The sequence below is a fragment of the Nyctibius grandis genome, chromosome Z (genome assembly GCF_013368605.1).
Source record: "Nyctibius grandis isolate bNycGra1 chromosome Z, bNycGra1.pri, whole genome shotgun sequence".
In the NCBI taxonomy this organism is placed as follows: domain Eukaryota; kingdom Metazoa; phylum Chordata; class Aves; order Nyctibiiformes; family Nyctibiidae; genus Nyctibius; species Nyctibius grandis.
This window is the reverse complement of record NC_090695.1, coordinates 39,983,887-40,009,305: the sequence shown is the minus strand read 5'-3', so window position 1 is coordinate 40,009,305 and position 25,419 is coordinate 39,983,887. Positions and strand designations below refer to the sequence as shown.

The following is a 25,419-nucleotide window of genomic DNA, read 5'->3' as shown; positions in this document are numbered from 1 at the left end:
ACTTCACCTTCTCATTGCATTCAGGCACGAGCCATTTTTCCCAATGCCAGGAAGGACTTTTTCACCAGCCTGAAGGACTTCTTAATTCTGAAGTTGTCATACCACCATAATTAGCTCAAGAGGCTGTGTCCATCAATCCTACTTACCGCACTGGTGAACAAAAGCTTTCACTTAAAACAAGCAGAACAAACAAAAGTAGGTAAACCTACTCACATCATGCTGAACATCAACAACTTTGGGTTAAATTCCTCTCCCTAGATCTGTCTAAAGCTTCTGTAACTCTGCTGACTTGCATTTAAATTAGCCTCTAAAACTGTTCATTTAAAGTCAGTGGAGCTATTCCACATTACTGCAATGAAATTCAGAAGATAATCATTTCCTATAGTCAGAGTTCAGGCCATCCTGCTCAGGTGCCATATTATCTCAGTAATTTTTTTTTCAGCAAGTTACTGCTTTTTTGAATGACTATCAAATTGCATTTTGAATAACTATATCAAATGTTTAATAAAAAAGCATTATGCCTTTACTCTTTCTGTGATATGCCACTGATTCATCACATAACTCAAAGACCCACTGCAGCAAACCAAGTTAGAGACAGTCTACAGACAAAAACAGGAAATCCACAATAAAAAGCCTGGAGTTCCCTTGGTGTTTTTTACACAGCTAGCTAGTCACAAGCAGAAAACTGCCTTACTTGCAGCAGTTCGGATCAGAACTGCAGAAAACTTTCGCAGGATAGGACAGATGTATGTCTGTTGCAGGTGTCACAACACATAGTCATATTTACCTACCCTTTCTCTAGACAATAGTTAACTCATTTACAAAGCCTGGGACCTGTATCACTGATTACAGACTATTTAGTGGACCTGTCAAACTACTCATAGTTGGGGTGTACTACTCATAATAGTTTTGAATGCTGACTTACAGAAACAGATTTTCAAGAAGAAACTAAGTTAAAGAAGAGATGCACAGGTGGTTCTACATCAGTTCAGCTTTGCTTTTACACACAAGTGCAATTCATTTTGCTTACTCCTGCCCTTTGAATACAATTAGGTGCTTCCCACTTAAAGTGAGAAAATTAAGTTTTAATAACTACCCTGCCAAAAAAATCTAGGCAGGAGTAGATTTATAAGCTACCTTAAGCTTTCTGTCTTCCCTCAAAAACCTGTCTCTTGCAGTTACAAGAGAAAATACATCTGGAAGACTGATGTCTGACTGATGGCTTAGGATCACAATTTTCATTACCTTTAAGTTTTACATTCTTTACATCCATCTTGCCGTTGATTAGCTCCACACCTTTCCTCTCAACTGGAGTTCTAAATGGCATGTGAGAAATAGAGAGTATTATTTTCCAGCAATACCATCCTATTCCTAACATGCCTGCTTATTAAAGGATTCCTTTTCCTGGAGATAAGACACTGAGATTGCTTACTTTTATGGTACCAGCTTTCCAACTCGTACTTAAATAATACAGTCCGTATTTAATGCACCTAAAGCTTTATACCCAGCACAATAAGTAAACTTTTCAGTGTGGCCTAAAATAGCATACAGTAAGGCCACTTCCATACTACAGTTGGTCAAAAAAAGTCTTAACTGGCAAGGTACTTCATATAATGCACATATAACCCAAAACCCCAGACCTCTGATGACGTTAAACTCACGAACGAGACACTTCTTAACAGAAACCTTAGCATTGTTAGTAATGCAGAAAACCTTTTTCTAGGTGTGAACTGGATGAACAAGGTAAATCTATATCCTGCATTCAGAAGACTAACCTGCACATTTAAAAACAACATTCAAATCTCTGGTTTCCTTTATCTTTCAACAAAGAAAATGTGGGTGTTGTTTTTTGTTTATATTCTAACTTAAAAACCATAAAGCCACTTGTTAAGAAAGGCTTAAAAAATGGTCAAGGCTTCCACTTCTTTCAAAACAGTGAAGTAACAACTTACTGAATGAACTCTACTTCACATTGATTCCAAAAATATTAGAGCTTGCCATTGTACCTGGTGATCAGCAGCAATACCACCACCATTTGGCAAACAGCTCTCCTAGCATAGGTTGTTTGGAGTTTTACCGTGTCAGGAAAAGTAACCTAGGAACTCTTAATGCAATATATTTATTTCTCCCTGCCACAAGACCACCAGAGCCTTTGTGATCCAGTATTTTTCACTGTAAGGTTTTAAACAACACACGGCATTGGTATCTTAATTTAAATGGAGTGACAAGAAGCAGGTGACAAATTAAAAGGAAGCCAAACATTGCATGAATCAGCAAAAGCAGCTTCCAGTGCTCTCCTGCCACAGCTGTCTGAGAAAGAATCTTCTGGTCTGAGGAGAGTACTCTGAAGTTCTGACTTGCTCGCATGTTTTGTTATGCTTTTTGATTCTCCTCTGTTTTGTGTTATTTAACCATCCTCTAGAAGAGGTACAAGGCTACAACACAGAATGGAAGAATCTGTGGCTTAAGCGAAAGAATTAATCCATGTGCAAGAAAATAACAGCCATTGTAAGAAAATAAGAAAGAACCATTACATGGACAAAGTAAGAATGGGAAAAGATATCCTGAAAAGAACAAAAAGCGTTTCACTTTGCACATTTCCACCAGATGCCTAACTCTGAGGAGTCAGTTCTAAGTTCTAGCAGCTCAGTATTACCACTGACATCAGACTTGTAACATCCCATGGCAGCTGTTCTACACATAATTCAGCAAGTAGTATACCAAGAACACTCAATAAATACTTCAAAAAGAACTGTCTAGGAACTAGATCCTGTTCTTATTTGAACTTTAAGTAAGCTGTATAGCCTTCTAGGTTCTTCGTAAAGTAAATATCAACATTGGAGTTCAGGCTTTGTAAAAACTGTCATCTTGAACCTGTAACGATCTGTGCATTCATTAAAATGAAATACCATACTGACTAACATTAACATAATGATAGCAGCATGCACAGGACAAAACAGTAATTTCAAAATACAGTAAAATGAGCAAAGCACTACACTTCCCTATTTAATTCACATACAGGCATGGATGTACTATAAGAGCAAATGGCCCAGTAACATTTTTCAATTCAACTGATGGCTACTTGTTGTTTGAAGTGCGCTACAGATGTACCGCAGACAGCTCAAGTTGCCTGTACCCTTCAGTTCAGTTTGCAATTTTCTCTTCACTGCTGTATCTCTTCCCAGTATGCTGAATCCATATCAGCTCCACTCTGGTGAGACCCCACCTGAGTACTGAGTCCAGCTCTAGAGTCCTCAGCAAAGGAAAGACCTGTTGGAGCGGGTCCAGAGGAAGGCCACAGAAATTATCAGAGGGCTAGAACACCTCTCATATGAGGAAAGGCTGAGAGAGTTACGATTGTTCCGCCTGGAGAAGAGAAGGCTCCAGGGAAACCTTATTGCAGCCTTTCAGTACTTAAAGGGGGCCTATACGAAAGATGGAAACAGACTTCTTAGCAGGGCCTGTTGCGACAGGAAAAGGGGTAATGGTTTTAAACTAAAAGAAGGTAGATTCAGACTAGATAGAAGGAAGAAATTTTTTTATGATGAGGGTGGTGAAACACTGGAACATGTTGCCCAGTGAGGCTGTAGATGCCCTCTCCCTGGGAACATCCAAGGACAGGTTGGACAAGGCTCTGAGCAACCTGGTCTAGTTGAAGATGTCCTTGCTCATGGCAGGGGGGTTGGACTAGATGACCTTTAAAAGGTTCCTTCCAACCCAAACTACTCTATGATTTTTCCAGACAAAAAAAACCAAAACAAAACAAACCCAACCAAACAAAAAAAATCAATGCTATGCTACAGATGCAACAATGAAAAATCTTTTTAAGATCAAGGAAACCTTTCCTTTTATATTCCTCCCTCCAAAATATGGTATGTGTGTATTTCCTCAAGCTGTAGTGAGAAACACGAGTTAAATGTGTTTCAAGGTTACACACCTCTTGGAAACCTAGCTACAGTTGGTTTGGCTAAGATGTAAATAATACATTTCACTCTGTTTTTCAGAGCAGTGATCTTACAGTTCACTGAAATTAACAGATTCTGTATGTTCTTCCACACCCACTAACACTCACAGTTCTTATCAGTAATTCTACAGCAAAACTCTGCAATTTTCTCCAGACTGAAAACTGGACTTTTCAATCTGTTACTGTGTGCCTGAACAAGAGTCAGAATTACTTTTTCCACACACCATCCAAAACACAGACCCTTATCTTTAAGACAGAGGTTAACAAATTTCAAGTGTCTAAAGACAGAAAACAAAAAGCCTGGAACTAGCATCATTTAAGCCTAGAAAAAGAAAATAACTAATCCCCACAAAACCTCATTACAACGCAAAAGTATGACTGACTACAATGCTATGAAGACAACAGAGAAAATCTAAAATGCAAAAAATTCAGCCAAATGGAGAAAAAAAAAATTTAAAGAAATCACATGCTCCTAAATCTTTATCAATTCGAGTGCATTATGAAATACACCCATGCAAGAAAACAACAAACCAAAAGGCCAGCCTGAAAGAGATTTGAGAAGAGACATAAACAGCTAACAGCAGGCAATCCACAACATGTGAAGCTGTTCATCTGGTTTAAAAACTTCTCAGCTTAAGAAAGACACGTATCTCTAAAAGCACTGTATAATGGGCCTGGTTTAGCACAGCACTTCAGCATGTGTTTAACAGCAAGCATATCCTGTACTGCCTCCTTGGGTAAGAACTACGGTGCTCAGCACTCTTAAGTCATCAAGCACACATCCCATAAGCTGTATCTTTTTCCAGCTGTTGTGCTGCAGAGTCTGAGAACTCTTTGAGACAGAAAGCAATTTAAAAAAAAAACCTGAAGCAAATAAAGCTTTTCTTTATGGCACATCTGAAATTTGAAGCAACACTTCTGACGTCCCTACATTTTTTTTATTTTACAAATAAGATATGATTGTTTCTGTATAATGCCTCCCGCATTACCTATTATAGTTTCTAGATATCCCCATTTATCTTTCCAGGTTATGCAGATAAGTATGAGCATACTGCATAATTCTGGCTTGAATTCAGTATTGAAGCAGACAAAGACTATGCACATATTCTTAAGAAACAAGAACACAGATATCACAAGGGACTTGTCAGTCTTCCAATAATCACAAAAAAACCACAAGAGAATAATTTATGAGGTCACCAAAAGTCAGAAATGGTTTAGTAGCCTCTTTTCAACTTTCTCATGTTGTATTTTCATACTTACTAGATAATATCAACAAATCAGCCAGTCTTTTTTCCTGAGCCTAAACAACTAAAAAATTCTCCAAAACAGAGACAGAATACATATTTTGCTGTAAGCGACATACAAAAAGTGAGTTCCAGCCAACAGCTTGGGGTAAATGCGTGTGTGTGCATATGTGACTGTCTAAAGGTGAGATCACAGGGGGCTGCCTACTTGGGGGCCAGAGGAGTTGCAGACAGCGACAGGGAGTGTATTTAGGAATGGGGAGCGGGGGGAAGTGGGGTGTGTGTTTCTCTCTGCAGGATGGGTGGCAGTCTGCACCAGCAACTGCAGTGGAGCTGTGTCCTCAGGGGCTTGTATGACCAGACGCCAGCAAGTGGTGAGACTGGGATCCAGTGGCCACCCACTGTGCATGCTGACCGTCTACGCCCCATTGCTGGAGTGATCCATACTGTACATATCGTACATATCCATTCATTGTACATATATTCCCACTAGTAGACCTCCATCCTGCTCACCCAGAAAGCAGAGCAGGATGAGGCCTCTGGTGCTGTTCTGTGTTCTTGTGAGTGCTGTGTGTGTCTGCATTATACACATATAAGCACAGGTATGTGGTGTATGTGTGTGCTGTACGTGCATGTACCTACTGAAAATACAGCCACAGTGTTCACACTTGTCGGACCGGGGGTCACAAAGCTGTGGCAGCCTTGCCTCTCTCAGGCTGCAGAATCCAGCCCAGTTCCTGTAGCAAAATCTACTAACACAAAGTTTTTACCTGAGAACAATCAGCCTTAGCTACCTCCGTAGTAGCCTGGAGTACCTCATGAAGACTGTCTCCATTTTCTTGGATCAGTAGATAAGCCAGCAGAAGAAAAACATGGGCAGGGACTTGAGTTGTAACAGGTAGCAGTGATTTCACTGAAGATAACCAGTTAGTAACTGCAGACTTCTCTTTCATGAGCTGTATGATCTTCCAGGTTGTATACAATGAGCTGTAAGAGCTGGTTATGGGGAAAAGGAGTTTGCAGGACACCTGAGAACCAGTGAAAGAAACAAAATTCTCAATCAAACAAATAAGGTACAATGAAAGAACAAAAACCCAATATAACTAACCCCACTCTGTCATTCAAAACAAATCCTTTTTTTTTTAGGGGCCCAATGCAATAAATGTAAAGAATAAATTGCAATACATTTCTTTACAATCCTTTATATGAATTCTTGCACTAAGGATGTTTGAATGGTTTGCTAATTCCTTATTCAGGAGTTCACCCTTTATTTGGCATCCAAAATTCCTGTTCCTGCTGGTAACTGCAGTGCTACGTCCTCACTAAAATGGACACTATAAAACTGGAGTACACTAAAAGCTTCTGTTCCTGACCTTGACAGATGCATCACAAAAGTGTAAATATCTACATTATTTTAAGGAAATTTTCTTAATTTTTAATAGCACTTAATAAAACACCACCATTTAAGTTAATTCGACTTTACGGTTTTGTTTAACTGTTTCACTTCTCAGAACAAAATGTTCCATAGGTGCAGTCATGGAAGATAACATTTAGAAGCACGAAAGTAGTAAAATACAAATGAGGAATCCTCCTAACTCAGGTTTTTATATATGTAAAAGTACATGTATTTTAAAGCTCCTGCAAATTAATGTAGAAGTTCAAAGTTTTTCATTAAAACAAAAAATCTTAATCCAAGACAAACCATCTCTTTCCTACTAATTCTTTGTTTCCTTAGAAAATGCAATGTTTTCAGAAATGTCTTTCCATTATGAAGACAGTAGTTGGCAGGCAGTAATTAGATGAAGAACATTTATATAAAATCAAGTCAATAAAGTATTTGAAAAGAGGTCTTCAAATGAACATCAAAAATGGAATTCAGACTCCAACAGGGCAGGGCCCACTCACCTTTAAACTACCAAGGAAAAAGAGATTGAGTGGCAAAAGCTGTACTCCGTAGAACTGCAGAATTTCATTTTAATCACACTGTTCAATGCAAGGTAAATTTATCTTGGGTAATGGAAGGTAGAATCATAGAATGGTTTGGTTGGAAGGGACCTTAAACATCATCTAGTTCCAACGCCCCTGCCACAGGCAGGGAGGCCTTCCACTAGACCAGGTTGCTCAAAGCGCCATCCAACCTGGCCTTGAACACTGCCAGGGAGGGGGTATCCACAGCTTCTCTGGGCCTGTGTCGAGTGTCCAATGTCTCACTACTCTCAAAGTAAAGAATTTCTTCCTTATATCTAATCTAAATCTACCCTCATGCTATCACTACACGCCTACATGCCCTTGTAAAAAGTACTTGAAGAGCAGCTACTAAGAGGACAGAAGCTCTCTCTTCACAAGGAGCCACATGGAGAGGACAAGGTGCAATGGGTACAAGTTGCACTGGGAGACATTTCATCTTGATATTAGAAATTTTTTACAGTGAAAACAGTCATTCACTGCAACAGCCTCTCCAGGGACATGGTGGAGTCCCCACTGCTGGAAGTTTTCAAGATGCAATTGGACATGGTACCAGATAATCTCATCTAGGCTCCCTTTCCCATCAAAAGCTGGACTAGATGATCTTTTGAGCTCCCTTCCAACCTGTGCTGATCTGTGATTCTATGAAAATATACCATAATTTAATTATGTTCGCTCTTCAATACTGTTATTCAAAGCTTGCTCACTGTGGATGTAACACGTGCTTTCTTTTTCCTGTCTCTTCTTGCCCATTTCCAGTGTGATGAAAGTCTAAGTAAGGAGAATCCATTAAAGATAGTATTCTCTTAGCACTGATCTGATCCTTTAACACAGATGGACTGAACCCACGGGAACACTAAATAGAAATTCTACATTTTTTAATCTTTCAGCTGAGAACCAAAGGTTATTGGCACACTTTTACAAACAACAATCAGGCAAAATGAGTGTTCGTCTCCCCATTCTCACTGCTAAACGTGTATTATGAATGATCTGTCATGCTACTTCCTATGAACTCCACAAGGATGTCTATCAGTGAGACAGAAGCAAAGAGAGTGTTAAAGAATTCCCACCAAAAAAAGTGCCTTTTCAGTTTAACATGGCTAACAGAAAAAGTTAAAGTAATCATGAAGTATTTAAGCCCCTAACATAAAAGCTTTCACATGCTTTTTGAAGCAAGACCACCAGAACTAGTACAACAAAGTTCTGTTACAGGAAGCTGGTGTTATACAATGTACGGTAATCTGTGTCCTACAGTAACCCAGTAGTCTTGTAAGACATTAAACTAGCTTCTAAAACTCCACAGAAAACAAAACAGATGGGCCAGTGACAGAGAGCAGAGAGGACTGAAGTACTTGGAACACCTCTTACTGAAACAAACCTCCAGTGACATCTGTACAGGCTGCCACCTACAAAGTCCCATTAAGAGGAAGTGAGCAGCCTTCTGTACTTAAAGCCATCCCAGAGACTATTCTTTCAGAGCAGAATAAAGAGTGTAGGTTGCAGAGAACTTTAAAACATTTATCTTTCGTTAGGAGTACAAATGGGCTTGCCTTTTCAGATTTGTGGAAACGTAAGATGAAGCTGGAGACAGATTCCAGGACAAGGAGACATGGCAGAACCCAAAACTGGCATCTCTTTCTGTCTCCAACTCGTCACATCACCACCCTCCCTACACCACATAACAGGGGTGTAACGCAGAAAAGGAGCTTAGCTTCCACAGTGCTAAGCACATCTTGATCAAAGAGACTTGCTGTCACCTGTTCTAAGAACAGATAGGACAAATGGGTGGAGGGCAGCTACGTGAGACGTAAGTAAATAAATAAAACCAAAAAAGAACAACAGCACAGATAAAAAGATCCAGGATAATGAGCTGGAATTTGGTAAGTGACACTTATGTGCTCCATAACTCTCTTCAGCCAAAGAAGAAAGAATGGTAGCTAACAAGTCAGCCACATAGAATAGTAAGGAAAAGGACATAGATGAGTAGAATAAGCAAGTCTGAAAGAGCTGAAGTAAGTATACATAACCTTGTTTTCTAATTAAGTCCTGTTACTTGAATTCTTTAATCTATACGGTCTCTAAAAGTAAAAAAGTCCCATCTCCTAAGTAAAACAGTATCTAGCACACAAGCACACTTCCATTTTACCAGAAGTCTAGTTTTATGGACTATACATATTTTTCAGTGTTTCCATACAACGTACTACACAAAGAAGCTCAGATAGGTAGCCTTTCCCAAGCAGCTAACCATAATGCAACAAAATTGTTAAATGCATCCCCTACTTGCCCCAAAAGAAGGAAAAAACCTTATAACTTTACCAATTCCTTTTTATCCTTCACAACTTCCTCCTGTAATATTCCCAGAAGATTTACAGCCAGCTGCTGCCTGGTAGTTCCAGAATCATCCTCTGATAGGCAGTCCCCAACTGTTGCAGAAGACAAGATCTGTAGCACAGGCATCACCAAAGTAAGGGCTGTGGTCGAGATGTTCTGGGTTTCTGAACAGGAAAGGAGCTTGTAGGCTATTTAAGACAAGGTGAGGAAAAACAAAGATCACGTACGGAGAAAAGAACCAACATAATTTGTACTTTTAGGCATGACACAAATATTTCTAGGAAACACTCTGATCAAGCAAAATAACAGTCCCCAGAATTATAGTACATGCATACTAAAGTTAAAGTTCAAAAGATTTTTTGGTAAAACTCCAATTCTCTTTGGAGACCCATACATTTCTGTTGTTTATAGCAAAGTACCTGATGGCAGCAAGAAATAGAATAATGGAATGTAGTACACTCCTTTGCTTTTACTGGAATAACTTCACTAATCAAAACTTCTAAGTCGAAAGCTCAGCCAAATGCTGCCATGACTGTCAGGCCTGCTCTCTTAAGATCTGTCAAAAGAAACCATTCAGAATGCATGAATCTCAGCTGAGAATATCCGTTGTTGACTCAAAAACTAAACAGATAAGCTCCAGGATAGCAGGAAGCTTAGAACACAGTACCATCCATGGAAAAAGTCACTGTAGCAGGAAAGTTTATCTTTATTGCCATTAGATCAAATGTTACTTTTTTATAAGCAGGGTTTTTCCTGAATTTAAAAAACATTTCACCACCCAACCCAACTTCAGGGGAATGCAGTGCTTATTTTCATAAACGTGAAGAAACAAAGACAGAGTCTTAAGAGCGTGGATTCCTCTTTCACAAGACCTTTACCTAGACTCAAGACAGACTTCTGCTGACTTTCTGGTGTTTGCAGCAGTAGAAGTGCTAGCCCAATTATACACTGTTCCACGGGAATTACCTACAAGGAAAAAAGAAAGAGGTTCAAGTTGTCTTTGTTTTTCAGTGGCATTAAACAGTACAAATGGGCAACAATCAAAACTCTGTAAGGAGTTTCTTCATGAATCACAGTGAGTGCACACACAGCAACACAGCAGATGCAATGAATAATATGAATAGTGTAAAAATAGTATTTTAACTGAACAACTACAACATTTTAATTTGTTCAAACCATTTTATCTCAGTTTGAACCAACTCCCATACTAAAGGGTTAACTGATATACACAGAACCAGTTAAGCTTTTGTTTTCTGAAAGTCTTCAACCAAGAAAAAAAAATTAAGAAGCTTTTGAAACAACACTGGCCACTTGTAGATGAATGCCATGTATCAATGTCTCTAAACACTGTCTTAAACATGACATTCTTTAAATTTAATACTATTTCATTTTTCCTCCCATGAACTCTTACCTCTTTTAAGAGTTCAAAGTTGTTCTCTATTAAGGAGATCAAAGGTGAACATTCTCCCGTTACATTTAAACACACTTCACAGAAGCATAACAGTTGCACACAAAACTGGGATAACTGAAATTTCCAAAACACAGGATAACGCAGTAGGCTGAGGAATAGCTCTTGCAGAAAAAATGAAGCTTCTGTAACTTGCAGTAAGTCTTTAAGCTGTAGAGAGATAGTTAAAAAACAAAACAAAACCAAAATACATTCTGATTTAGTTCCCCTTCCCTATCTACGCAGAATTCCCCAAGTTTAGAATTAGTTCTATTAGCTCTGCAATGTTTCCATTACAAGTATTACCAAGACTTTGAAAAAACACATTTATAAACTAAACCCAAGAATCTCTTATCCAGCTTCCCTGAAAAAGCAGTAGATGAACTGCTATTTAAGCTTTTGAAGTAAAACTAGAAACATGTCACAGAATAAAAAGATTTCCTGGTAGCTGATGAGAAAAATCCCTTTTTCCTCAAAAGCAATGGCAGATTAATTCAGCTCCTGGGGTTCCCTCAGTAAATTGCGTGGGGATTTCATACAGCAGGTAAATATTCTTGTAACTGACACATCCTGCTCTAGGATATTTCCTCTGTAATGCAACCAAGATTTTAACATATGTCTCAAAAAGAAAGGCAGTAGTGTTACTCGCTTCTAGAGCGCCGTGTAATCTACCTACTGCAGAAAGGAAAAGCTGAAGTGTGATATCCAAAAGCAGTATCTCCATACTTGGAAGAGGTTTCAAGAAGCAGGTTGCCTCAAAATCCTAATGTGTTAGATGAGAGCATTTCTGCTCTTGAAAATTCCAGTTCCAGACAAACCGAGCTGTTCCGATCCAAACTGTGGAGCCAGCATTAAAGGATAACATCCCAATTTTTAGTCCCTTGGAACAAATTCTATGAATAATCTGCTCTAATCAGAAGCCTCATGTCCACTGAATTTTTCAGCAGAAAAGTCTGCAGGTGACAAGCTGTATGTTTGACAGCTTGGTTGATACTGTCAGACAAAACGACTAGGAAGCATTTCAGCATTTATACAATACAGAGGATTAAATACGGCTAAGCTTAAAGGAAGGATAAGAACCTGAGGTTCAGAGAAAGCAGAAGGAATGACAGGTTATAAAACAGCCCAAACAGGCTTCTTGAAGCAAGTATTTCCTTTTCCACTGTGAAAGTTGTATCTCAGGCAAGACAAAAACATTCAAGTATTAATCGGCGTTTAAAAAAAATGCAATAGATTTCTAGTAAAAAAAAAAAAGTGTCAACAAGCATGGAGGAAAGAAAGATTTGTAGCTCATTTTATAAGTCATCTTCAGTGCCATTTTTATGGCTAAATGTTATCAAGTCACAAACTTGGTCCTACATTCAGGACACAGTGTTATACTGAAGTTCAGGTAGAATCAAGACACAATCAGAAATGTCCCCGTGACTAGAAAAAGTCAGGATGTGAACTGAGATAAATGTGTATAATACAAGTCATTATTCATCCAAATGATTGTTAAAAGTAGCTACCAGTAGAAAGTAGACTTTACTAGTAAAATTCCTCAGGAGGAAGATGCTACCAAATACCCTCATATCAAGCCTATTTAGCTTTACATTATTAATATTATCAAACTCTCTCTATGGCAATAATACCATAGCACCTCATGTTTGACCTCTCATGGGTATCTCTACAAGTTTACTCTATGTTAACTGAGGGAACTAGTGGCAAATAATTATGGGAAACGTGTTTCGATTTACACCTTACCAGGTGTACCAGATTTGAACAATTAAAAAGTTTTATCTCCTACCAGAAAGAGCCAGTTTGTTAGATCTCTGTACTACCAACAAATCTGATCTATAGGAAATGGAAGAGAATGCTGTATTTGCACACTTAAAGGAAATACTACTACTGCTATAATTGCTTTGACAGCATTTATTTGTAAAAGGTGGGGTCGGGCAAAGGTACCTGAAGGTGTGGAATCAAATCACACAGAAGTTGAAGAATCTGGCATTCCAGCATGGAGGGTGCTTCTTTGTGCTTTGGACCATGAGGCTGAAGTAAGACCTTAAGTAAACCAATTCGCAGTTCAGCGTATTCCCGTAACTGCGATGGTTCGCCATACAGGTATCTTAGAAATGGAGCCATTATGCCAACACATGAAGTCTGTGCCCTGCAGTTTAAGAAATAAGTTTGCCAAGACTGCTTTCCACTGAAAACTTAACAAACAACAAGGAAAACCCAAGCAATGCGACATTACAGGATGCAATTAACAGAAAGATGATATGAAAGGCACTACTGAATCTCACAAAAAACCTTTGACAACTTAGCACAAAGTACCATCATGACACCTTATACAGCAACCATACAATGAAGTGCAATTGTGAAAAGACTCAATATTTAAGCATGAATACTACTCAATATGTACTTGCAGATTACAACACTCTTAATTTTATTCTTTTATTTTCCTCATGAATTCAAGAAAGTGACTTTCCTTGCTGAATGTCATGAGAGACTAGTGTGCAATTCTGAAGTAGCATTTGGACAAGACTATTCAGAAATATCTTTTTAAAACACATAAAACCTAATTTCAATCTAAAAAAGCCATCCACTCCTTGTCAGTTTTTGCCCAATGGTCTTAAACAATTACATGAAACAGGAACTGCTTTAACCAAGATGGCTTCCCAGTAAAAAATTTATTACAGAACAATTCTTTTGGCTTGACCACGTTAGGAATACCAGCTGTTCTTGACATTAAAACAACCAAATAAAGCCAGTGATCAATACATTAACAAATATACAGGGAATAAAAAATAAAAGCCATTTTAAACAAGACTCAGCCCTGATTCAGAGCTTTACAAAGAACTCAGTAATAGATCTACATCAACATATGTGACACCTGTTGACATCACACTTAGGGACATGGTTTAGTGGTGGACTTGGCAGTGTTAAGTTAATGGCTGGACTCGATGTCCTTCAGGGTCTTTTCCAACTTAAATGATTCTATGATTCCATATTCTCAGTCTAGAACTTCATTCCACAGAAACCATGCACAAAAAGCTTCAAAGGAAGTTTAAGATATTTTCCTTTTCAACAAGAGGAACTCCTGTTTTAATTCAAAACAAGCCACCAGCAAAAAATCCACAGTTCATCCCATCATTCATACATCTGACAGGACTCTTCACGAGTCCCAGATTTGGCAGCTGAGTGGAAGAACAAGTCTGCAAACAGTATTTTAAAAATACTCTGCTCAATTAAATTGAACAAAACACACTTTTGCTTGAGAGTCTTACTGTTGATCATGTAGTTTAGGCCCACTAGACATTTGAGAGATTAATAAACTTATTTGTTTACTCAGAGCAACAGAATATATGTCAATGTCACTGTACTATTACTCTGTTGGATTTGTATGAGACTTCCAGAAAACAGGAGAAAGAGATATTTTTCTCTGAAAAGCATACATATAGGTGTAAAATCACTGAAAACATTTGGCTTTAAGGCTGCTGCAACATTTCAGAATCAATCACAGAATCAATCAGGTTGGAAGAGACCTCAGGGATCATCGGGTCCAACCGCTGCCCTCAGGGATCATCGGGTACAACCACTCTGTCAACTAGACCATGGCACTAAGTGCCATGTCCAGTCTTTTCTTAAACACATCCAGAGATGGTGACTCCACCACCTCCCTGGCCAGCCCATTCCAATGTCTAATGACCCTTTCTGAGAAGAAATGCTTCCTAATGTCCAACCTGAACCTCCCCTGGCGAAGCCTGAGGCTATGTCCTCTTGTCCTATCGCTAGTTGCCCGGGAGAAGAGGCCGACTCCCACTTCACTACAACCTCCCTTCAGGTAGTTGTAGACTGCAATAAGGTCACCTCAGAGCCTCCTCTTCTCAAGGCTAAACAACCCCAGCTCCCTCAGCCGTTCCTCGTAGGTCAGACCCTCCAGACCCTTCACCAGCTTGGTCGCCCTCCTCTGGACGTGCTCCAACACCTCAACATCTTTCTTGAAGTGCGGGGCCCAGAACTGGACACAGTATTCAAGGCGCAGCCTCACCAGGGCCGAGTACAGAGGGACAATCACTTCCCTAGACCGGCTGGCTACACTATTCCTAATAGAGGCCAGGATGCCATTGGCCTTCTTGGCCACCTGGGCACACTGATGGCTCATGTTTAGCTGCCTGTTGATCAGCACCCCCAGGTCTCTTTCCGCGGGGCCGCTTTCTAACCACTCTTCCCCCAGCCTGGAGTGCTGCAGTGGGTTGTGGTGGCCAAAGTGTAAGACCCGGCACTTGTTCTTGTTGAACCTCATGCTGTTGGTCTCGGCCCATCTATGTAACCTGTCCAGATCCCTCTGTAGGGCCTTCCTACCTTCCAGCAGATCGACACTCCCACCCAGCTTGGTGTCATCTGCAAATTTACTGAGGGTGCACTCAATCCCTACGTCTAGATCATCTATAAAGATATTGAACAGCACCGGCCCCAGAACTGAGCCCTGGGGAACACCGCTGGTGACCAGCCGCCAGCTGGACTTTGCGCCATTCACCACCAGTCTCTGGGATTGGCCATCCAGCCAGTTTTTAACCTTCCTGCTGTACAGTGGCTTCTAGCTCTTCCTGTTTGTTGCCCATACTGCGTGCATTGGTGTAAATGCACTTCAGCTGTGCTAGCGGTCTTGCCCCCGACGCAGGCCTGTCGCCCCCAGGTTCATTTGCAGTTGCCCTGGTCTTATCCCCCTCCCCCATCGAACCTAGTTTAAAGACCTCTTGATCAGCCCTGCCAACTTCTGAGCCATAACCCTTTTCCCCTTCTGACTCAGGTGTTCCCCATCTGGCATAAGCAGGCCCAGTGCCATGAAAGCTGCCCCGTGGTCAAAGAACCCAAAATCCCACCTACGGCACCAGTCTCTTAGCCACATATTAATCTTTTGTATTTTCATAGTCCCTTCCCTATTTTCACCTAACACCGAAGGAACTGAGGAGAATATAACCTGTGCACCTACCCCCTTCACCAAACGCCCCAGGGCCCTGAAGTCCCTTTTGATTGCCCTGGGGCTTCTCACTTCAATCTCATCCCTACCCACCGGGAATACTAATAGAGGGTAGTAGTCAGAGGGCCTCACCAGTTCAGGAAGCCTCCTGGTAACATCCCTTACCCGAGTCCCAGGGAGGCAGCAGACTTCCCTGTGAGTTGGGTATCCAACTTCCCTTGGAGTTTGATATCTTACACTGAAACTTTATTGGACAAGTTTCTTGGAGATAAGCGTGAAGAAATGTTGACATTGTTGGTAGCTTAAGATATTTGTTCATTGTTAAAGGTATTTTATAATAAGGTTTTGCCATTGATTTTTCCTATTTTTTTTAAATGAAGAAGCATACATCATTTTTAAAGACCTCATCCTTTACTGTGAGAAATAATTGTCTGTGCTTTCCCTTTATCATCCCACCATTTGGTACAGATGAGTTACACTTGCAAACTAGTAATCTTTTTTGACTAAGCAGTCAAAATCTTGACAAAGCAAATAATAAAAATTGGATATTTAAAAAAAAAAAATTTCCAAAGGTCCTATCAATTTTGCACCAGCTTTTCCACATCCATAAAAATTATATCAACATAAGAGTTTAAAAAACATAAAAATTGATTTTGATGGATTATTCTAGTATTTTACTAATATTCTATTTTTAACCTTTAAATGGTGTCATTAAATTTTATAATTATCTTTTTCAAAAGACAGAATTCTTACTGCTTATTGCAGCTGCCTTCAAAAAAAAAAGTTACACTGATACGATTCAGTTATCTATATTTACTATTTTTAAGTTATTCATTCATTTACCTCTCTGGACACTGATGGAAAAATACTGTTATCTGCTGCAGTATTACTGGCCAGCAATCAGGTCTGTTTTCAAGGACACTTATTAACGGATGAGGAGTGTTCCTGAAACACAAATTAAAAACATTTGGATCTATAATGCAGAAAGCAAGTGTGCAAATAAGTATCTTCAAATTAAAAGCAGCTGTAGAAACAGACAATTTAACCCCCTGGTATTACCAACTCCCTTTACCAGCTTTGACAAGACTGCTATGCTGTCAAAAGAGCGCATTTTACAAGAACTTCAGGAAACAAAATTAAAACAGAATCTCTATTCAAAAAGTCTTTGTCTGATTTTTCTTTTTTTTTTTCCTTTTAAAATAAATGTCTAAGGACCGCTGTTCAAATGTGTGGCCTGATTAGAGTCATTGGTAGCAGCACCAGGCTCTAGCAGTGGGCTCCAAGTAATGGCCACAGAAGAATTTGAACCACATGTCACACATCAATCCAGTCTTTCAAGCACAGGTACAAATCTTCAGCACCTGAGACCAATCGAGGTCACCATCATCCCACTTACTACTTTAAATCTGCTCCCAACTTATTTTTTTTCAGGTGGTGAAAGAAGCAGGAAAGGAGAAAGGCTGGCCATACCACCAGCCTAGAGACCTCCACTTTACTGCCAGCTCTCTGAGAATGGTAACGTTTAAAAGGGTTACTGAAGCCTAGCGGTCACCTGTTCTTCTCAGATGAATCTATCACCAACCCCTTCCCCATCTCCAAAGTCAGTGACTGAATGCCATCTACACCACCTAGAAGTGCAATGCTCACATCAAACAGTGACTACCCTTGTACAGCAGCAGGTGGAAGAAAACCTTGGCAGGATGGTAGTTAATTTTGCTACAGTGAGTGATATAGTCAAATAAGCCTTTTAGAAAGGATTTATAATGGTATTTGGTTTGTTATTGTTGTTTTAAAAACCCTGTGAAGAGCAGAAAGCCCAAGATCTGAAGCAGTCTTTTTATTACAGCAGACAACATTCATTGAGACACACTCGTATTCAACAGCATTGTGCTATGGCTTCATCTTAGCAGCACCAAACCATCCTAGCTCCAGGTGAAGTGGATTAGATCTGCACGAATCCCATAAAAGAATTAAAAATATTTTTTTCCATTACATAGCAAATTCAAATTGCATAACGTGATGATGTATTAAGGCTTCCCTTAAGTGAGCTCAAGAGGTAATACTTACCTGCATAAACAGGAATGTTTAGAGCTATTGCTATGCCTAGTAAGATACTATTTGTGAAAAAACATAATCTAGCAGACATATCCTTAAACTAACAGAGGTGCTCCATATTATGTTATTTTTACATTCTCAATGTTAACATTGTTTGAATTTTGGGCAACTGACTAGTTTTGAGGATAATCAGAGAATAATAAACATCAACATCAGCTGAATGAAAGGCCCCTCAAGTTATGAAAGCTGGTTACAGAATATTTTACATACCTAATACATCTTGTTTTCTTTGCAATGTGGTCAGAATAGAGCTAACAACCAAGGAAACTGCAAATATCTATTTCAATAGAAGAGAACAGTCAGATATGACAATATGACCCACTAAACTCTGCAGCTGTGTAGCTCAGGTAACAGCACATAACTGCAGTGTCCTTACATGCTACAAAACAATCTCATTAAGAATTCTGAGGTACCTGAAGAGAAAATAAGTTTTGGTCAACTGCTGCTCTTCAAAAGCTCCAAACTACACTGGGTCGTAAAGTGCAGGAAATTTGCTCTGACAAAGTAGTTCTTGCCATGGAAGGATATTCACAAAGCAAAAAGTGTCATTCATATGCTTTTAGGCATCAAGAAAAAGCTTTTGTTTATTGAGAGAGACTTAACTGCAGTGCTGAGGACGTTAGCCTGGGGGCAGTTGGTCTAAATCAAGAGACTATTTAGAATATAACTCATCAGCAAGAAAGTTAAACCAGATTCAGGTAATTTCTATTCAGACACAAAGACAACTGCACCTTTAACAAAACAGCAGAAATCCACAGAAACACAATAAAGTCAGATAAAGAAAACTGTTGCTAAGTCATCTCTACATACAGACACATTAGAGCCTGTATACTACCAAGACTTGGAAATAGGACCACAAATCTATCTTCAAAATCGATTTTCCATGAACGTGGCAAATAACACTTATTTAGTGTCATATTAGATAAATATGAGGGAGTAAACATTCTTAGTAAGGTGACCTAAGTAGGGGAAATAATTACAAAATGAATAATAAAGCTGAAAAACTACCAATAGTGTCTGAGCAATAAAATCAAGGAAAATCACCACCCAAACGGGCTAATGCAACTGAGAGCAGTTACAAGGCTATTGTACCTAAAGACCGAAGGAAATTTAGCAATGGAACCTGGCATGTTATGTCTGGCACACCTTTAACAAAGCTTAAAAGAGAAGAAATTTAACATATTGCATTTATATCTTTATAAAGAATAATTAGTAGCTTTCAGCTTACTCTATTAAAAAAAAGGCAGGTTAAATTTGGAGCTTATCTTGTGCCAAGATAATGAGACCATATACACATCCAGGAAGAATTAAAAATAAAGTAGCTGGACAAGCTCTTCAGGAGCAGATATTTAGCTTTCTGTCTGGATTAACCGAACAGCTTTTAAGCTAGTGCCGTCTCAGCATTTAGAAAAATTACATGAATAAAAAGGGAAGAGCAAAGCAAGACTGTAACAAACTCTGCTTCCAAACCACTCAGCACCACGAAAGCATATAGTTTTGCACACTTACTGATCCATGTTCTAACGAATAGAACATTAGATGAGATTCTATTTGGAATTGCCAAAAATCACAGGATAAGTACCCTTGCCTAATGGGTATAGGGGGAAAAATAAAGTGGGGCAGGGGGGTGGGCCGGGCAGCACACACAGGTCACAGTAGATTTCAGTCTCAGCACTGAAGTCTTCTGCAGCCTATGACTGGGATAATTCCAAGAGTTGCAGGTGCCGTCTTACTTCAGTATTGTATTCAGTGTACAGAAAATTTACCTCGGCTCTCTGTGCAACGTGCTCCAGTGCTCAGTGAAACATTTTTCCTTATATCCAGTCAGAAAGTCCTGGTTTTAAACTTACGCTCACTTCCCATTGCTCTTCCACCAAGAACCAGGCTCTGAATTCTTGGTAATCTTTCTTCACCTACCAAAGGTTTTGGGAGTCTGGGGAGGTTCCTGCTGACTAGAAGCTGGCAAACGTTATTCCAATCTACAAAAAGGGCGAGAGGGAGGACCCAGGGAACTACAGACCTGTTAGTCTAACCTGAAAAGTTAGTTCCTGAAAAATTATGGAGAAGATTATACTGGGTACTACTGAAAGGCATTTAAAGAGTAATTCAGTCATCAGGCACAGTCAGCATGGGTTCACAAAAGGAAAGCCCTGTTTAACTAATTTCATATCCTTTAACAATAAGGTCACCTGCCTAGTGGATGAAGAGAAGGTGGTAGATGTAGTTTTTCTGGATTTTAGTGAGGCTTTGGATACTGTCCTTCACAGCATCCTCCTGGACAAGTTGTCCCACTGTGGGATGAGCAGGTTCACAGTGAGCTGGATGAAGAAGTGGCTGAAAAGCAGAGCTCAGAGGGTTGTAGTGATCTAGCCTACATCTGGCTGGTGACCAGCAGTATTCCTGAGGGTTCAACTCTAGGGTTGGAAGGGGGTTTAATATATTTTATCAGTGATCTGGAGGCAGGAGTTGGATGCACCATTAGCAAGTTTGCTGATGATACTAAACTGGGAGGTGCTGCTGACTCTCTCGAGGGACAAGAGGACTTGCAGAGGGATCTAGATAGATTGGAGCATTGGGCAATCATTAAGGGCATGAAATTTAACAAGTCAAAATGCCAGATTCTGCACCCAGGATGAACTCATGGTGCACAAGCATAGACTGGGAGAGGAGCGGCTAGAGAGCAGCCCTGCAGAAAGGGATCTGGGGGCGCTTGTCAACATGAAGCTCAATATAAGTCAGCAGTGTGCCCTGGCAGACAAGGGGGCAAACCGCATCCTGGGGTGCATCAAACACAGCAGAACCAGCCTGTCAAAAGAGGGGATTATCCCACTGTATTTAGCATTGTGTGGCCTCACCTTGAGTACTGTGTGCAGCTCTGAGCCTCACAATTTAAGAAAGATGTGAAGGTCCTTGAATGCATCCAGCAGAGGGCAACAAAGCTGATGGAAGGGCTGGCAGGCATGTCCTATGAGGAGCGTTTAAGGACTCTGGGTTTGTCTAGTTTGGAGACAAGGAGGCTGAAGGGTGACCTCACTGCTCTCTACAGCTTCCTGAGGAGAGGAAATGGAGAGGGAGGTGCTGATCTCTTCTCCCTGCGATCCAGCAACAGGACGCATGGGAATGGCTCAAAGCTGCACCAGGGGAGGTTTACAGACTGGATATTAGGAAACATTTCTTTACCGAGAGGTGGTCAAACACTGGAACAGGCTCCTTAGAGAGGTGGTCAATGCCCCATGCCTGCCAGTGTTTAAGAGGCATTTGGACAATGCCCTCAATAATAGGCTTAAACTTCGTCAGCACTGGAGTGGTCAGGCAGTTGGACTAGACGATTGCTGTAGGTCCCTTCCAGATTAAATAGTCTAGTCTATATATTCTTCAGTCCTTGAGAAGGCTGCTGTTAGGTCCCGTCCAAGTGGTCTCTTCTCCAGCCTAAACACGCCTAATTCCCTCAGCGAACAGCATGTTCTCCAGCCCTATGACCATCCTAGACACTAAACTTTCTCCAGTTTATCAGTTCTTTCTTGTACTGAGGGCTCCAAAACTGGACACAGTACTCCTGATACTGTCTGGTAAGTGCCAAGGAAAAAGTGTAATCATTTCCCTCTATCTACAGGCTATGCTTCTATTCTGGTGCCCATCTTCAAATTCCGTTATTAAAAATCTGGAGAAGTTTAACTATTCTCATGGCTGTCTCATGAAGGCCTGGAAAAACACATCTCTCAGTGGAAGCACAAGCTAACAAGGATTAGATTAAGGAATAGTGTCATTGCAGCCTAAGTACTTTCATTGAGAACATATTTCATACAGCAAGAAATGTCAAGCTAGCATACAAGAATCAGAGGTTGGTAACTGAAACTGGCAAATTCACACTGAAAAAAAAAAAAAGAGAATGTATTTTCACTGACAAAGAATCAGTCACTGGAACATTTTATCAAGCTCAGAAATTGTGGGGTTTTTTGTTTGCTTTTGGGTTGGTTGGTTGTTTTTTGTTTGTTTTGTCTGTTGGTTTTTTTTTTTACACTGGGTTCTCCCTCCGCTCCTGAAACAATTTTCCTTCCAAAGAGGTGTGTTTCTGTTCAAGCAAACAAATAATTTGAAGACACAGTGACTTTCAGAAAGCCAGCTGATGTGATGGACTACTTGAAGCATGTTCAGAAAACAGATACCAAATAAGACCACAAAGTATGCGTATATTACACGTCTGGCCTTCATATTTGGGGCTACAAGCCTGGCACTTCTCACATTCATTTCCTTAAAATTTGTTAACTTACATACATGGTCTTCCTATGTCCACTTTCCTTGATTCTGTGAACAGTTTACTGAAGTTACAGAGTCCTTTACAATCTGTGTACGAAGACTAGAAAGGCTAAGGTTATTGCCTCATTGCAACTTTCCAAGATGACAGCATGCAAGAGACAAAAAGCTTGTTGCCTGTCTGGCACCTGAATCCAGCAACATCATAGACAGGAACATTTATCAGCAAGCTAGAAACACTGTTCACATACCTTGCCCAGACCCTGAACGTGCACAGCCGTGTATAGACACACAGAGATGTAACAGCTGCTTATTTCAATACCTTTGTCATACTTTAAGAATTAATTACCTTTCCTAATGAGAAGAATGTCTCCAGTCACCTAAGTGCTGCTACGACACTGAAGTCAGTGGAACCTTCATAAATCCAGCACATGTAACACGACAAGTCTAAAATTAAAATGGCTTACTAACCAGAAAAAAAAGCAAACCTTTTATGCCAGATTTGTGTGTTCTGAAACTAATATAACTGCACTGAACAGGATGATGAAAGAAATTGGCTAAGATCTACAGTGAACAGTAATTAATAATGAAACACCAAAACATGCAGCCCAAAGAAGTTCCACTTGATAATGCTATTAGTGGTAGGAAAAATGCGGTGTGTAGATGCAATTTATCATTAACACTAACTTAAGAATTGCTAGCACAGCACTGTAAAATGCACAGCTTCAAATGATACTACAGTGCTACTACCCTAAGTTATTGCCAGTGGGTTCAGGATAAAGCAAAATGCACAACCAGACACAGCAGCTATCCACCTGTAAATACGTGTCTAGGGAAAAAAAGATAAATCTTTCGTGAGGGGCAACAATAAAACAGAATTTTTTTTTAACTTTTAGGTCATCTCAACCTTTTTGTTACATCTCTGAACACAAGAGAGCTCCAATCTGATTTAGAGCACAAATTAAGTGACAGATCGCTTTTTCTATATGAGGAAACAATGTCTGAAGTCAACATACTTTTCAGCGTATGCAGCTGTGACCCTACTCTTTTCAGAAAGATAGAATAGCACTTTACTCCATCAAATATGCATTTTTTTGAGCATTTTTCCACCTGCTCTGAATTTTGATTTCAGAAAGTTGGCAGCTTTCCAGAATTTTAAGACAACAAAAACTATGCATGAATAATGTAAAATACTAGTTCATTAAAAAAAAAATAACAGCTTTCAGCAAAAATTTACAGCCAAAGTTCTGTACATGCACGTCATAACCCATCTGCACTGAGAATGCTGACAAGCGCTCCTCAAAAACACCTCTTCCCTGCCCTTCCACTCAATTCAGCTTGAGCTTAGGTTATTAGACAACTATATTAATATGCACAGGAAACAGATAACTTTATGCCAGACGAGACAATAAATCTACTGGGAATGCTCAATTCTAGTCCACAGGCAGACCGACTTGCAGACTACTTCTGTCTCTCCTACAGCTGGTCCTAACTTCATAACAAAAAGTGCAGAACATCCCATATGTGAATTTAAAAATCACATAACTTTTTTCACACATCCTTAAAAAAACCCAGCATATTTGGTTTGCTATTTATCCACCATTGCAATAATATAAAAAAAATACTACTGAAAAAAAACCCCAAACCCAAAACCCAGTGGTACTTACACAGCTTATGAAACAATTAGGAATCCCAAAATCCAGTGATATATGAGATGGGGTAACTTACTAGCGTAAAAGGAACACATCCCACTTTCTGTAGGAACAGAGGTAAACCCTTCTCTACTTTCCAACGTTAATTTGCTTAGAGAAAATAGAGAATCCCAGCATCAAAACTAGAGAGGCTTCCCCAGATTAAATCAGAAAACTTACGTGGTGTGTTGACCTTGGCTAGTCACCAGGTGCACACCAAGCTGCTCTCTCACTCCCCTTCCTCAGCAGTATGGGGAGAAAATAAGATTAAAAAGTTGTGGGTTGAGATAAAGGCAGGTTAACAAAGAAAAGCAGAGGTCGTACATGAAAGCAAAGGAAAACAAAAAGATTTACTCCCTACTTTCCATCAGCAGGAGATGTCCAGCCACTTCCTGGGAAGTCAGGATTCAGTATGTGTAGCAGTTGCTTCAGAAGACAAACACCTTAATAATGAATGCCCCCCCATCCCAGACAAAAGATAACTCCATCCCAGACAAACCCACTACAACATAACTAGACAAAACCCCCAAAACTGCAAGACATTATTTTCTCCCTTTTCTTTTCAGGAACTGTTCATGATATTACATCATCACAAGAAGCAGTATTACAGAAGTAATTCTATAGTCCAGAATTAAGAGTAGCCTACCCAAATTTAGTTATTACCCTGTAATACTGGTTTTAAAATGTACCAAGAGAGATGACAATAGCAAACTACTTGAGAACATGTTGATGCTTTTTGATTCTTTATTGATGATTTCTGTATGGAATACTTTTGCATAGTTGACAGCATAATATATGAACTGTAATAGGAGGTTACTGTTGGTGAGTTATTGTATACATTCTTCTACTTCCTTCAGGAACTAAGTTTTAATGGCACTTGATAGCACGCAACTACAAAAATCGGTAAGTAACAAGTCACTGAATAAAGACAGGCCTTTCTGTACATTAGAAACCAAAAGTCAGATCTCAAAATCACAGGGCCTTGAAAGGCCCTGAAGAAGAGACAGACTGAAAGGCAGTATCAACACTTAATCGATATTTTTTCTGGAAATCAGACAAAAAGTTATTATGGTATGTAAATAAAACCAACCTGAAACTAACCTGATTCCATATAGATTCCAAACCGCATCATCTCCATCTTTTCCCAGTTGAACAGCTTGAATTTGTAGTAATTTCCAAATAGTTTTTACTAAACCATGCACGTTTCTGTTGATAAAAAGAAATACATTAAAGTCATGTATGTAGTTACACTAGTTGATTCTTCCATAAGAAGAGGAACCCAGGAACAAAACTGACACTCAAGAAGTCCTGAGTTCTCCCTTAAGGATCTCCTCACATATTCCCACACAATTTTGGGAAAGTTGTGCATCCACGTGTCTCTTCCTTTTTACATAATGAGCTAAACAGCAGAAAGAATAATTAATGAATCAATTAAAACTTTT

The 25,419-nt window shown here is 39.7% G+C and overlaps 1 protein-coding gene across 3 annotated transcripts in view; it reads right to left on the bottom strand.

Moving 5' to 3' along the window:
- The window catches only part of FOCAD (focadhesin), a 132,730-nt gene that overhangs the window by 88,506 nt on the left and 18,805 nt on the right, over positions 1-25,419 (bottom strand). For all 3 annotated transcript variants that reach the window (XR_011050036.1, XM_068422429.1, XM_068422430.1), the window contains exons 6-12: positions 25,079-25,183; positions 16,761-16,862; positions 12,896-13,100; positions 10,916-11,122; positions 10,383-10,470; positions 9,490-9,692; positions 5,979-6,236 (exon numbers count right to left, since the gene is read on the bottom strand). Coding sequence is in view for 2 of the 3 variants with exons in the window: in XM_068422429.1 (XP_068278530.1) it covers positions 5,979-6,236; positions 9,490-9,692; positions 10,383-10,470; positions 10,916-11,122; positions 12,896-13,100; positions 16,761-16,862; positions 25,079-25,183 (1,168 nt within the window). In the remaining variant the exon portion in view is untranslated. The remainder of the gene's footprint in view (positions 1-5,978; positions 6,237-9,489; positions 9,693-10,382; positions 10,471-10,915; positions 11,123-12,895; positions 13,101-16,760; positions 16,863-25,078; positions 25,184-25,419) is intronic.